Consider the following 13,726-nt stretch of genomic DNA (forward strand, 5'->3'; position numbering starts at 1 on the left):
ACATCTCCCATCGATTAACAAGGTCATTTATGCCTCTTTGACAAAAACCCAAAAGTCTTGATGCCAAGAAATCCTTGAATTCAATTTTGATCTTGATTATGAAACAGAAGGTTTTTTTGCGTTAAAGAAGTGTCTAGATACTTCAAAAAGTGGTCGTTGGTGGATGAAAGATCAGGAGGATATGGAAGATGTGGTAAAGTCTCATATCCCAAGTCTGTGAGCTTCTGCAGCGTCATCCTGGAAACATGTGGTCGAGTGTTGCCATGGAGTAGAATTGGACCACATTGATTAACAAGTGCAGATCTCATTTTGCTCAAGTGAACATGCATTTCTTCCAGTTGATTACAGATACCCAGCATATGAGACATTTCCCTGACCCTTTGTTGTGGATTTTGTTTAATTATTGTTTTCAAATGCTGATCATCAAGGATAGATGGATATCTACCATTTTGATCTTCAAGGCACTCATCCCCACTATTGAATCTCTCAAACCATCGTCATTCCATCTGATCACTGTTGATATTGGCGGGTGTTTGGGAAGTATTATGTCCAAGCTTGAATTCATGCAAAAGAAGTAAAATACATTTCTTCTTTTTTCATGTTTGAAATTAAGGATTTCTATGCTTCAAAATTGTATTGTGAAAGAAATCAATAAGAATTTACTAAAGAGTACACATTAATTATTAAGCATGTACAATTTCATCTAAAATGCCACAAAGATAACATCTTAAATCGAATTTGTAAAAATGTTTTCAGAAAATCAGGCAGTATTTTCTGAACGCCCTAATACAGGCATATAAACACATACATATACTTGCATACACAAATAGATATCTTTACACAAACATAACTGCATACATACATACACAAAAATGGGCAAGTGATTAGAGAAATGTTGTGTCGACACCCCCAGGCGAAGAAGTAGGATCTCCCAAGACATATAAATAGAGGTAGTCTGGCCGTGGTAGGAGTGTTGGTTAGCAGTCGAGTAGCAGTTGTGTAGCGGTTGAGTAGAGATCATCCAAAGGTTCTAGATAGCAGTAGCGTTGAGACATAACAAGAAATAAGAGATTATTATGGAAATTGCCAAACAAATACTTTCACTTTTCATATATTTTCTCCAAAAAATTGCCTTCTACTATGAGGGGGTGCTGAAAAGTTTCTGGGTTTTTAAAAGGAAAATGCAGGAGGATCAGTTAATCATGATTTTATTCAATGTATTCCCTTCTCAGATTCACACTCTTATTGCAGCGTTCCTTCAGTTTTTCTAAGCTCTGTAAAAAGAACTCAAACCAGGCCTGTGTAGCAGTGATCACTGGATATTCAGCCTGTATTGGTGGTAGTATGTTTTGGTGCTGGAAGCTGGCACACAGACACGTGGATACACACACACACAGACACGTGGATACACACACACACACACACACACACAACACGCTTGTACACACACAAATATACGCATACAGTTAGAAAGAGAGATCGAGAGGGAGAAAACGAGAGAAACATTACAATTTATTAATTGAACACAGTTGAATAAACACTTGCTCTTCATATGCATAAAAAGAAATATGCTTACACACATAAAGCGAGAGAGAGAGAGGGGGGAGATAAACACAGCCAGCTAGATAGATAGAGACAGACAGACAGAGACAAACAGAGAGAGAAAGAGAGAGAGAGGGGGAGAGAAAAACATTGAAGTGTCTGAAGTCAAATAAGTCATTATCGAATTATTGACACCAAAACAGCTGTGCCATAATGTCTTATACACATAAAATGTACCTTTTCCATTAATGATTGTAACACACATCAATCTATGTGTCCTTATAAAAACTGACTCCAAATTAGAAAATTGTTTAAATACAATTTTTTCATGATATTTTCTGTATTTCACATGAAACAGAGTTTCTTTGTGATTATGAAATAATTACTCATTATTACTAATATCAGGTCTCCAATAAACAATTAAAGTTCCTATGTAAAGTCTGTGTGTAAATGAATGTAAAACATGCTGGAAAAAGTGCAAAGACCAGCAAAGAAATGTAGTCAATAAAACGTGATGTTATGCACAGCAAGCAAAAATGTGTTTGCAGGTAGGAAAAATAGATAAAATAGTTTACAAACAGTAACTTAACTGAATCTGATGACATTTGGCAAAAGAATTATTTAAGAGTCCAGTTTGGAATGTTCAAATTAATAAAACATTTCATTATTATGCGCAAGGAAAGGGGGCAAGCTGGGAGAATCGTTAGGATGCTAGACAAAATGCTTAGTTGTATTTCACCTGTCTTTATGTTCTGAGTTCAAATTCTGCTGAGGTCGACTTTGCCTTTCAACCTTTTGAGGTTGATGAATTAAGTACCAGTCAAGTACTGGGGTTGATGTAATCGACTTGCCCGCTCCCCACAAATTTCAGACCTTGTGCCTATTGTAGAGAGGATTATTATAAGCAAGAAAAGGCCGAGAGCTGGCAGAACCATTAACATGCCAGGTAAAATGGTTAGTGGCAGTTCGTCTGTCTTTACGTTCTGAGTTCAAATTCTGCCAAGGTCGACTTTGCTTTCAATTGTTTCAGGGTCAATAAATTAAATACCAGTCAAACACTGGGGTCAATATAATAGATTGTCCCCATCCCCCAAATTACAGGCTTTGTGCCTTTAGTAGAAAGGATTATATTTCACTGCTTTTAAAGGGAATGAGCAAGGAAAGTTGATGAGCTGGTAGAATTGTTAGCACACCTGGCAAAATAATTGTCTGTCTTTATGTTCTGAGTTCAAATTCTGCCCCAGTTGACTTTGCCTTTCAGCTTTTGAGGGTCAATGGAATGAGTACCAGTCAAGCATTAGTGTTGATGTAATTGACTGTCATTCTCCTCCACAATTTCAGGTCTTGTGCCTCTACAGAGACACAAGACCTGAAATTATAAACTCAGAACAAAAGAACAAAAGGAAAATTCTTTGGACAAATAATATTTTTAATAAAGATTGTGGAAGTTAATTAAAGTATGAATTAGCTCTTTCCAGTCCCACCAAATGCAAATCCTTGTCTAGAGTGGAGGTAGCTCTGGCTTGGCTACTGTTTGTTGAAAATTGTCATTCTTTCTCCTCTCCTGCTTTATATTGAGGTAAAGACATTATTTTTCATCACAAGTGACAATGCAGTAAAGAAATCCATTTGACTCCACAAGTGGTGTCAAGTTAAAAGACTGGCAGTGATAGAGGAGCGCTGGAGTTTATCTTTTTTGTTCAGTGCATGGGGCACTCATGCAACAAATTTTTGGACTTTACTCAATGAGTGAAGGTGACAGGTAACGGTATCATGAGAGCATCCCATCTGCAGGCTAATTCCCTAGTGAACTGCTGTGGATTCTTTTGAATGAGCTCATTCAGTAGATCCCGATTGAATCGAACTTGTTGGCCAAAATATAGAGAATCTGTGAAGTCGAATTTCCTTTACTTAAAGCATGGAAATTGTCTGTGCAGTTCTTATATCAATGGTATCTTCTTCATACATAGCCAAATGTCTTGAATGACCTTAGCAACTTTGGAATCTTGATTTACTTGGCAGTCCCTTGTCAAAAACTATAAACAAAAGTTGCAGAGGGTGAATAGAGCTACGGAAAAAAATAGAACATAAAACATTTTGCTAAAAAAGTATTTTTCCTGTTAATTCAAATAACAATGGAAAGAGACAAATGAATTTATGTGACAACCTAGTAAAATCAGATGTTTATTCTTTTATTCTTTTATTCGTTTAATTGTTTCAATCATCTGACTCTGGCCATTGCTGGAACACCATCTTGAAGGGTTTTAATTTAGCAAATCATCCCCAGGACTTTGTTTTTGAGCCTAGTACTTATTCTGTTGTTGTTCTTTGCCAAACCGCTAAATTATGGGGGCGTAAACACACCAGCACCAGTTATCAAATGGTGATGGGGGGGGGACAAGCATACATGCATACATACACCCACCCACCCACACACACACACACAAAAAAAAAAGGTTTCTTTTTCTACCAAATCCTCTCAAGGCTTTGGTCGGCATGTGGCTGTAGTAGAAGACACTTACCTAAAGTGCCACACAGTGGGACTGAACCTGGAACCATGTGGTTGGGAAGCAGGCTTCTTACCACACAGCCATTCCATTTTCTATTTTTTAGTAGTTAGGGCATTCAGCACACGCTCTTACAATTGTGAGTTCAATTCCCAGCGACATGTTGTGTCCTTGAGCAAGACACTTTATTTCACACTGCTCCAGTCCACTCAGCTGGCAAAAATGAGTTGTACCTGTATTTCAAAGGGCCAGCCCTGTCACACATCTGTGTCAAGTTCAATCTCCCTGAGAACTACATTAAGGGTACACGTGTTCGTGGAGTGTTTGGCCCTGTTAATTTCATGAGCAAGCTGTTCCATTGACTGTATCAGCTGCGACCCTTGTCGTCATAACTGACAGACTGTCTCTCTCTCAAATTTATTATCAGAAAGAAAACATCTCTCAGCGTTCATTGGCCATATACCTCTTCTATTGATCCTGCACCTCATGTAATCACAAGCAAAATACTTCCTCTATATACCTGTGTACCTTTTCCATACATCATGTACCTCACCTATGCACCATGTATGTACCTCTTCCATTTAACATGTATCTCTTTATTTCACATTATCTAGATGACAGCTTACAACCATGGAGCAGTCACACTGCACGTTGCCAAAGAAATCATTGAACATGGTCGATTGCTTCGATTACAGTCATTCAATAATTATCGACGACGGTTCAATTTGAAACCTTACAAAAACTTCTTTGAATTGACAGGTTAGTAAAACACGATTTTCATTTATTTTTATTTCATTTTGATTTGGTTAACAATTGGAGACATTGTACCAAGGTGTTGTTAGATCAGTTTGTTGTTGTTTTATCCAAAGCCAGCATTAGTCTCAGCAGACCTTAAGATCAGACATGTTCTAGCTTTGGTCATTGCATCATTATATGTATTCCTTTTGCACATAGTAGCTTTATTATGTAGAGCAATGATTCCCAAAGTGGGTGGTATTGCCCCCTGAGGATGGTGGAAAGTTCCAAAGCGGTGTTGAGGAAAATTGGGGTGATAATGGGGGAGCGATTCATGTAAAAAGTAAGGCAATAATGGCGTGGCGATTCATGTAAAGACAACAAAATAATGGGTTCACTAGGTTAAGTTTTATTTGTGAAATACAGTTGCTTTGAATATGCTTCTGAAAGGGGTCTATGTTTGTGATGGTTAGTTGGGGTGGGGACCCTAGGACAGTAGCCTGGGTGTCAAGATTTATCGCTTCCACCAGTGCCACCGCTACTACCATCACCACCACCACCACTACCACCACCACTGCTACTGTCACTACTACCACCACTGCTACTGCCACTACTACCACCACTACCACTACAACCACCACTGCTACTGCCACTACTACCACTACCACCACTACCATCAACACCACCACTACCACAGCCACCACCACTACCACTGCCACCAACACTACCACCACCACTACCACTATCACTGCTACCCCACTACCACCACCTCCACCACTATCATCACTGCTACCACCATTACTACCACCACCTTTACCACCACCACCACTACCATCACTGCCATCAACACCGCCACTACCATCAACACCACCCGAAAATGTTTGGGAACCACTGATGTAGAGTATTCTATCACTGATAAGAGTATAATAAGTTTTATATCCTTCTATACGTTGGATAAATAAATAGAAGCTGGGATAGACACAACTGTCTTCACACGATGTACTTCAAATTATTCCAATAAATACAAACTCTCAAAGACTCGTTATGACCTCCACGAACTCTCAATGACTTCTCTCAGTCTCAACCAATACGCTACTTTTTATAAGAGTTCAGCTAGTCCATTCTTCCAATCCCACAGCAGTGTCAATGACTCTCGCCCCAACAATAAGGCAGAAACACTATCGTCCGGTTGACCCCCCCACTCCTCTTTGAAAAAGATAATTCGTTATATAACATTAACAGCTTTATGTTATCTTTTATCGTTAATCTTTCACTTGTTTCAATCATTTGACTGCGGTCATTCTGGGGCACCACGTTGGAGAATTTTTAGTCAAAGAAATTGATTACAAGACCCATTTTTTAAAGCTTGATACTCTATTGATCTCTTTTACCAAATTGCTAAGTTACGGGGATGTAAACACACCAACACTAGTTGTCAAGTGGTGGTGGGGGACAAACACAGACACAAATACAGACACACACACACACACGCATATACAATGGGCTTCTTTCAGTTTCCATCTACTACATCCATTCACAAGGCATTGGTTGGCCTGAGGCTGTAGTAGAAGACATTTACCCAAGGTGCTATGCTGTGGAACTGAACCTGGAACCATGTGGTTGAGAAGCAAGCTTCTTATCACGCAGCCACATCGTGCCTAATTCTTAAAATATAAATTAAATCATTTTCAGTGAGGAAATTGATAAAATTTTTTTTACATAAATACAGTTCCCTACCCACTGGAATCCCTAAATTGTGCCCCAAGAATCCTAAAATTTCTTGTAAGTTAAGAAGTGTGCAACCTTATAAGAAAATGCTGTACCAAGGGCCCCTCTTATGTAACTGATTGACTTGCTGGATCTATTGCTTGTAGAGGTGGTGGCAGGGATGGTGGTGGTGGTGGTGGTGGTGGCTGTGGTAGTGGCGGTGTTGATGGTAGTGGTGGTGGCAGTGATGGTAATGTTAGCGGTGGTGGTAGTGGGGTAGCAGTGATAGTGGTAGTGGTGGTGGTAGTGTTGGCGGCAGTGGTAGTGGTGGTGGCTGTGGTAGTGGTGGTGTTCATGGTAGTGGTGGTAGTGGTAGTAGTGGCAGTAGCAGTGGTGGTAGTAGTGGTAGTGGTGGCAGTGGTGGTAGTAGTGGTAGTGGTGGTAGTAGTGGTGATGGCAGTGATAGTAGTGGTGGTGGCGATGGTAGTAGCAGTGGCGCTGGTGGAAACGATAAATCTCCCACCCACCCCCACCCCACACAGCCAGTCTCTGTTATTTATTAATTGACCAACCGCCATGACATATAGCAGACAATGAAATACCATTGAAATAATGTTGCTGTTGTTCCTCTTTTTCCACATTTCCCTGCTTTCTCATCGATGAAACTTCAATTATTAACAAACACCTCCATAAGCTGCATTTCTTAATATATACATTGTATATGTATGTGTGTGTGCGTCTATGTATATTCGTGTATGTGTGTCTATGTATATTTTTGTATGTGTGTGTATGTGTATTTGTATATGTCTTCATATGTATGTTTGTATGTGTGAATATATGTTCCTATATATGTATTCATGTATGTATGTACATATGTAGTTATGCATGTATGTATATATGTATGTGTATATATATGTATATATATATATATATATATATATATATATATATATATATATATATATATATATATATATATATATATACACACATGCATATAGGCACAGGCACGGCTGTGTGGTAAGTAGCTTGCTTCCCAACTGCATGTTCGGGGTTCAGTCCCACTGCGTGGCACTTTGGGCAAGTGTCTTCTACTATAGCCTTGGGCTGACCAAAGCCTTGTGAGTGGATTTAGTAGGTGGAGACTGAAAGAAGCCCGTTGTGTATATATATATATATATATATATATATATATACACGTGTGTGTGTGTGTATTTGTGTCTGTGCTTGACAACCGATGTTGGTATGTTTACATCCCCATAACTTAGCGGTTTGGCACAAGAGACCAATAGAATTACAAAGAATAAGTCCTGGGGTTGATTTGTTCGACTAAAGGCGGTGTTCCAGCATGGCCACAGTCAAATGACTGAAACACGTAAAAGAATAAGAGAATATATGTACATACATGCACACATATATAAACATAAATGTATGTATGTGGGAAGGTACGTATGTATGTATACACACACACAAATGCACACATGTCTGTATACTCGAGCATTAGATTTATAAAAACAAACATAAAGTCAAGTATTTATTAAAGTAAGAATTAATACTGGAATTTATCATCATCGTTTCTGTGAATTTCATGTTGTTGCTTTTCGATACTCTCTCACCGAAATGTCTAATGTGAAACTCCAAATTTATATAGCTTAATAGATAAAGTATATTAGGTTTTTTCTTTGTTATGTTTCCTCTTTCTGTCAACCTGCAAGTGGAGAGAGTGTGTGTGAGAGAGAGAGAGAGAGAGAGAGAGAGCGGGCAGAGGTTGTACTAAGAGAAGTGAACACTAAGGAAAGTTTTCTAAAGATTGATAGACTAGGTAAATAAATAGCTAAGCACTATATATATGTGGAGTGGAATGGGTAGAAAAAGAGACAGAGATAGGGGGAGATGAAGAGAGAGAAAGAGAAAACCAGCAATTAACGGTTTATGACAGGCACTCATAGGAGCAGACAGTGAAATATAAGGAAAGAATGAAGGAGGAGGAGAGAGCACAAGTAAAAAAGGTTGCGTGGAAGACAAATAGAACTCCATTTCTTGAGATGAAAATTAGAAAGGTAAGATTAAGAGAAGAAGGATATGAAATTTATATACAAATAATTAGATAGATAGGTAGGTAGGTAGGTAGGTAGGTAGGTAGGTAGGTGAATAGATAGAGACAGAAAAAGACAGACAGATAGCTATACAAAAATACAAAGAGAATAATACATATAAATACATACGTATAGACAAATGGAGAGGTAGGTAGGTAGGTAGATAGATAGATAGATAGAGAGGGAGAGAGTTAAAAAGAGAGGGGGGAAAATAAACAAGGATTGCAAGTTGTAGGAGGAGGAAGGTTTGTCAATTACATCAACCCCAGGGTCAATAAAATAAAATATCAGTCAAGTATAACTAGTCTTGTATTTTATTAACCCTGACAATGTGGAAAGCAAAAATTGATCTTAGAAGAATTTGAAAAGAGAATGTAATGTGTTGGAACAAATAGTGAAGGCATTTTTCTGATACTTGAATGATTCTCTCAGTTCATTGCCCGAAGAGAAAAAATGTCGAAGCATGAGTGAGAGAGAATAATGAATGGATAACTGAAAGAAGACACAATGAAACAAATGAAGAAAATGGGTCAAAGTTTAAGGGAAAAGCATTAAGAATTACTGAAAGTGGACAGAAATAAACATTGTCATTTTCGACTGGTACTTCACCAGTATGTATGTGTCTTCTTGTGTGTGTATGTGTGTTTGTGCACATATATGAATATACATACATACACATATTTATATATATATATGTATGAATGTTTTTCGGACGATTCAGGTTCCTGTTTGTGTATGTTTTTATTTATGTGCTTTAGCTACAGCATTAGAGTGGTTTAGCTCTTATTTCTAGCAATGTAGATGTTTCCTAACACCCTAGTCACATTTAGTGACATTTGTAATTCTCCTTTTTGGTGAAACATTGCAAACTGCTGTTCATATTAATTTCATATATATATATATATATATATATATATATATATATATATATATAGATAGATAGATAGATAGATGTATATATATATATATATATATATATATATATATATATATCATCATCATCATCATCATCGTTTAACGTCCGCTTTCCATGCTAGCATGGGTTGGACGATTTGACTGAGGACTGGTGAAACCGGATGGCAACACCAGGCTCCAGTCTGATTTGGCAGAGTTTCTACAACTGGATGCCCTTCCTAACGCCAACCACTCAGAGAGTGTAGTGGGTGCTTTTACGTGTCACCCGCACGAAAACGGCCACACTCGAAATGGTGTCTTTTATGTGCCACCGGCACAAGCCAGTCCAGGGGCACTGGCAACGATCTCGCTCGAAAATCCTACGGGGGCCAGTCAGGCGGTACTGGCAACGGCCACGCTCAAAATGGTGCATCTCATGTGCCACCCGCACAAGAACCAGTCCAGGGGCACTGGCAACGATCTTACTCAGCCCAGGTCTTCCTGGGCCTACCTCTTCCACGGGTTCCCTCAACTGTTAGGGTGTGGCACTTTTTCACGCAGCTATCCTCATCCATTCTCACCACATGTCCATACCAGCGCAATCGTCTCTCTTGCACGCCACAACTGATGCTTCTAATGTTCAGCTTTTCTCTCAAGATACTTACACTCTGACGGGTATTCACATTGACATTACACATCCAACGGAGCATACTGGCTTCATTCCTTGTGAGCTTACGTATGTCCTCAGCAGTTACAGCCCATGTTTCACTGCCATGTAGCATGGTTGTTCGTACGCATGCGTCATACAGTCTGCCTTTTACTCTGAGTGAGAGTCCCTTTGTCGCCAGCAGGGGTAAGAGCTCTCTAAACTTTGCCCAGGCTATTCTTATTCTAGCAGCTACACTTTCAGCGCACCCACCCCCACTACTAACTTGGTCGCCCAGATAGCGGAAGCTATCGACTACCTCTAGTTTTTCACCCTGGAATGAGATAGAAGTTGTTTCCTGTTTGTTTACAGTCTTTAATGCACCTGAACATCTGCCACAAACAAAAACTAACTTGCTAGTTAACCTGCCTTTGATGTTGCTGCACCTCTTATGTGTCCATAGCTTGCACCGGGTACATCTTATAGAGTTACTACCTACTCCTTTTCTACATACTGAGCAGGGCCATCTACCTGAAGGGGTTTGTGTTTTATCTACCTTCCTACTTATTAGGATTTTGGTTTTAGCTAGGTTGACTCTAAGGCCCTTCAATTCTAGACCTTGCTTCCACACCTGAAACTTCTCCTCTAGTTCTGATAGTGACTCCGCAATTAGGGCAAAGTCATCAGCATAGAGGAGCTCCCAGGGGCAACCTGTCTTGAACTCCTCTGTGATTGCCTGGAGGACTATGATAAATAAGAGGGGGCTGAGGACGGAACCTTGGTGGACCCCTACCTCTACCCGGAATTCATTGCTGTACTCATTTCCAACCCTCACCTTACTGGCAGCATCTCTGTACATGGCTCGCACAGCTCTCACTAACCATTCTTCTATCCCAAGTTTCCTCATTGACCACCAGATAAGGGATCGGGGGACTCTGTCAAAGGCTTTCTCCATGTCAACGAAAGCCAGGTACAGAGGTTTATCCTTAGCTAGGTATTTCTCCTGCAACTGTCTCACTAGAAATAAGGCATCAGTAGTGCTTTTACCTGGCACGAACCCAAACTGCATCTCATCTAAATTGATTCGCTCCCTAATTAGTTGGGTTATGACCCTCTCTGTAACTTTCATAACCTGATCTAACAGCTTGATGCCTCTGTAATTATTTGTATCTAAAGCGTCACCTTTACCTTTGTAGCAGTTGACCATGATGCTGCTACACCAGTCATTGGGTATGACTCCTTCGTGTATCACCTGGTTCGTAATACGGGTGACTAGGCTATGGCCAACACTGCCAGATATTTTGAGCATCTCTGCAGTGATTCCTGATGGGCCGGGGGCTTTCCCGGTCTTCATACTCTTAATTGCTTTATCTACCCTGGTACTATCAACTCGGATGGCTGGTCCCTCTATTGGGTCGACATACGGCAGGCTCTCTTTCTCCCATTCATTCTCTTTATTAAATATATATATATATATATATATATATATATAACTTCATACCACATAACCACACCTGCACTATATATATATATATATATATATATATATATATATATATATATATATATATATATATATATATATACATATACATATACATATATATACATATACATATACATATATATATATATATATATATATATATATATATATATATATATATATATATATATATAGTGCAGGTGTGGTTATGTGGTATGAAGTTTGCTTCCCAACCACATGGTTCCAGGTTCAGTCCCACCTCGTGGTACTTTGGGCAAGTGTCTTTTATTATGGCGCCAGGCTGTCCAAAGTGTTGTGAGTGTATTTGACAGGCAGAAACTGAAAGAACCCTATCATGTGTGTGTGTGTGTGTGTGCATGTATGTGTACGAGTCTTAGTGTTTTTGAGTCTTTGTGTTTGTGATTGTCTCCTGCTACTGCTTCACAACTGGTACGGGTTTCTTTACAACAATTTGGCAAAAGAAGCTGCTGGAATAAGTACCAGGCTTGAAAGAAAATAAGTACTAGGGTACTAGGGTCAGTTCCTTCAGGCAAAACCCTTCTGGGTGGTGCTCCAGCATGGCTGCAGCCCGTAGACTAAAACAAGTAAAATAATAAAAGAAAGAACATGTCTGGATATATATATATATATATATATATATATATATATATATATATATATATATATATGTGTGTGTGGCAGAGGTAAAGAATATGCACACCACCCGTTTTTGGCCTAATTTTAACCCTAACCATAATCTTAATCTTATACACCAGGTGTGTGTATTTTTTACCTTCGCCATATATATATATAAATATATACAAAGTATGGGGGTTTAGTTCCCAGGTGATCTAAACGATTAGGTATACTAAGTAAGTGCTGTAACGAATTACTAGGGCTCCAAGGTTACAGCCGAGACGGTAGTTATGGAGCCATTGCAGATTTCCAATGCAGTGGATATATAATTGTTTAAGAGGACAACAAACATTAAGGCAAGGCAAACATCTCAAGTGATATACAATATTATTACTGGAAATTTTTTTTCCAATAATGATATTGCACATGACTTGAGATGTTTGCCTTGCCTTAATGTTTGTTGTCCTCTTTAACAGTCATATATATATATATATATATATATATATATATATTAATAGTTATCCCCAAGCCAACATGGCAGTCCCAAAATTAGGATGAATTTCCAGTACCACTGCCGTAGTCTCCTTTAGAGAGACTTAGAAATATTAATAACTCTCTCTATATATATATATTATCACACACATACAATGTATGTGCTTCATTTGTTTGCCAGTAGGCTGCAAATTGGTGCAGTGGAGATAACCTCATCAAAGTGCTGGGTGTTAAAACATCTGAAAATCATAAACAGGTGAGACAACTCACCCCAACTTCCATTCAGGTGTGATGGACGTCAATGTTTCATGGTTTCTCTGGCTTATCAACATCAGGTACCTGAACCAAATTGGAGGTGAACTGAATCACCAGTCCATGCCTATATGCAAATAGTGTAAAAAACTATGTACAGGGGTGCTCTTTCTCTCTCTCTTTCTCCCCCTTTCTCTCGCTCTCTCCCTTTCTCTTTCTCCCTTTCTCTCTCTCACTTTTTCTCTCTCTCTTCCTTTCTCTCTCCCTTTCTCTCTCTCCCTTTCTCTATCTCTTTCTCTTCTTTTCTCTCTCCCTCTTTCTCTCCCTTTCTCTCGCTCTTTCTCTCCCTTTCTCTCTCTCTCTTCCTTTCTCTCTCCCTTTCAGTCTCTTTTCCCTTCTCCTTCTCCTCTTGCTCTCCCTGACACCCCTTGCCCCCTCTCCCCCTCCCCCCTCTCTCTCACACACTTTGCCATGAGGTATGAACTCCATACCTCATTCCTTTCCACTCAATTGTTCCCGTTCTTGACTTTCTGCAAATAGCATAAAAAAAACAAAAATAAAAATGTACCAGTGTACCCGGATGATGCATACGTAAGAACAAATTCAAATATGAACGAGAAACAGTACTAGTGGTGTAAACATTATCAAACACACAGACTCGATATATGTGCTTTGCTTGTTTGCCGGTATGCTGCGATTTGATGTGGTGGAGACGACTCCATCAATGCACTGG

General features: G+C 39.2%; 1 protein-coding gene across 2 annotated transcripts in view; it reads left to right on the forward strand.

Moving 5' to 3' along the window:
• LOC106867682 (prostaglandin G/H synthase 2) overlaps positions 1–13,726 on the forward strand; it is an 80,749-nt gene that overhangs the window by 56,710 nt on the left and 10,313 nt on the right. For both annotated transcript variants that reach the window (XM_089343376.1, XM_089343375.1), the window contains exon 10: positions 4,664–4,808. In XM_089343376.1, the coding sequence (XP_089199502.1) occupies positions 4,664–4,808 (145 nt within the window). The remainder of the gene's footprint in view (positions 1–4,663; positions 4,809–13,726) is intronic.

Source organism: Octopus bimaculoides, chromosome 27 (assembly GCF_046866305.1).
Source record: "Octopus bimaculoides isolate indiv1 chromosome 27, ASM4686630v1, whole genome shotgun sequence".
Lineage (NCBI taxonomy): Eukaryota > Metazoa > Mollusca > Cephalopoda > Octopoda > Octopodidae > Octopus > Octopus bimaculoides.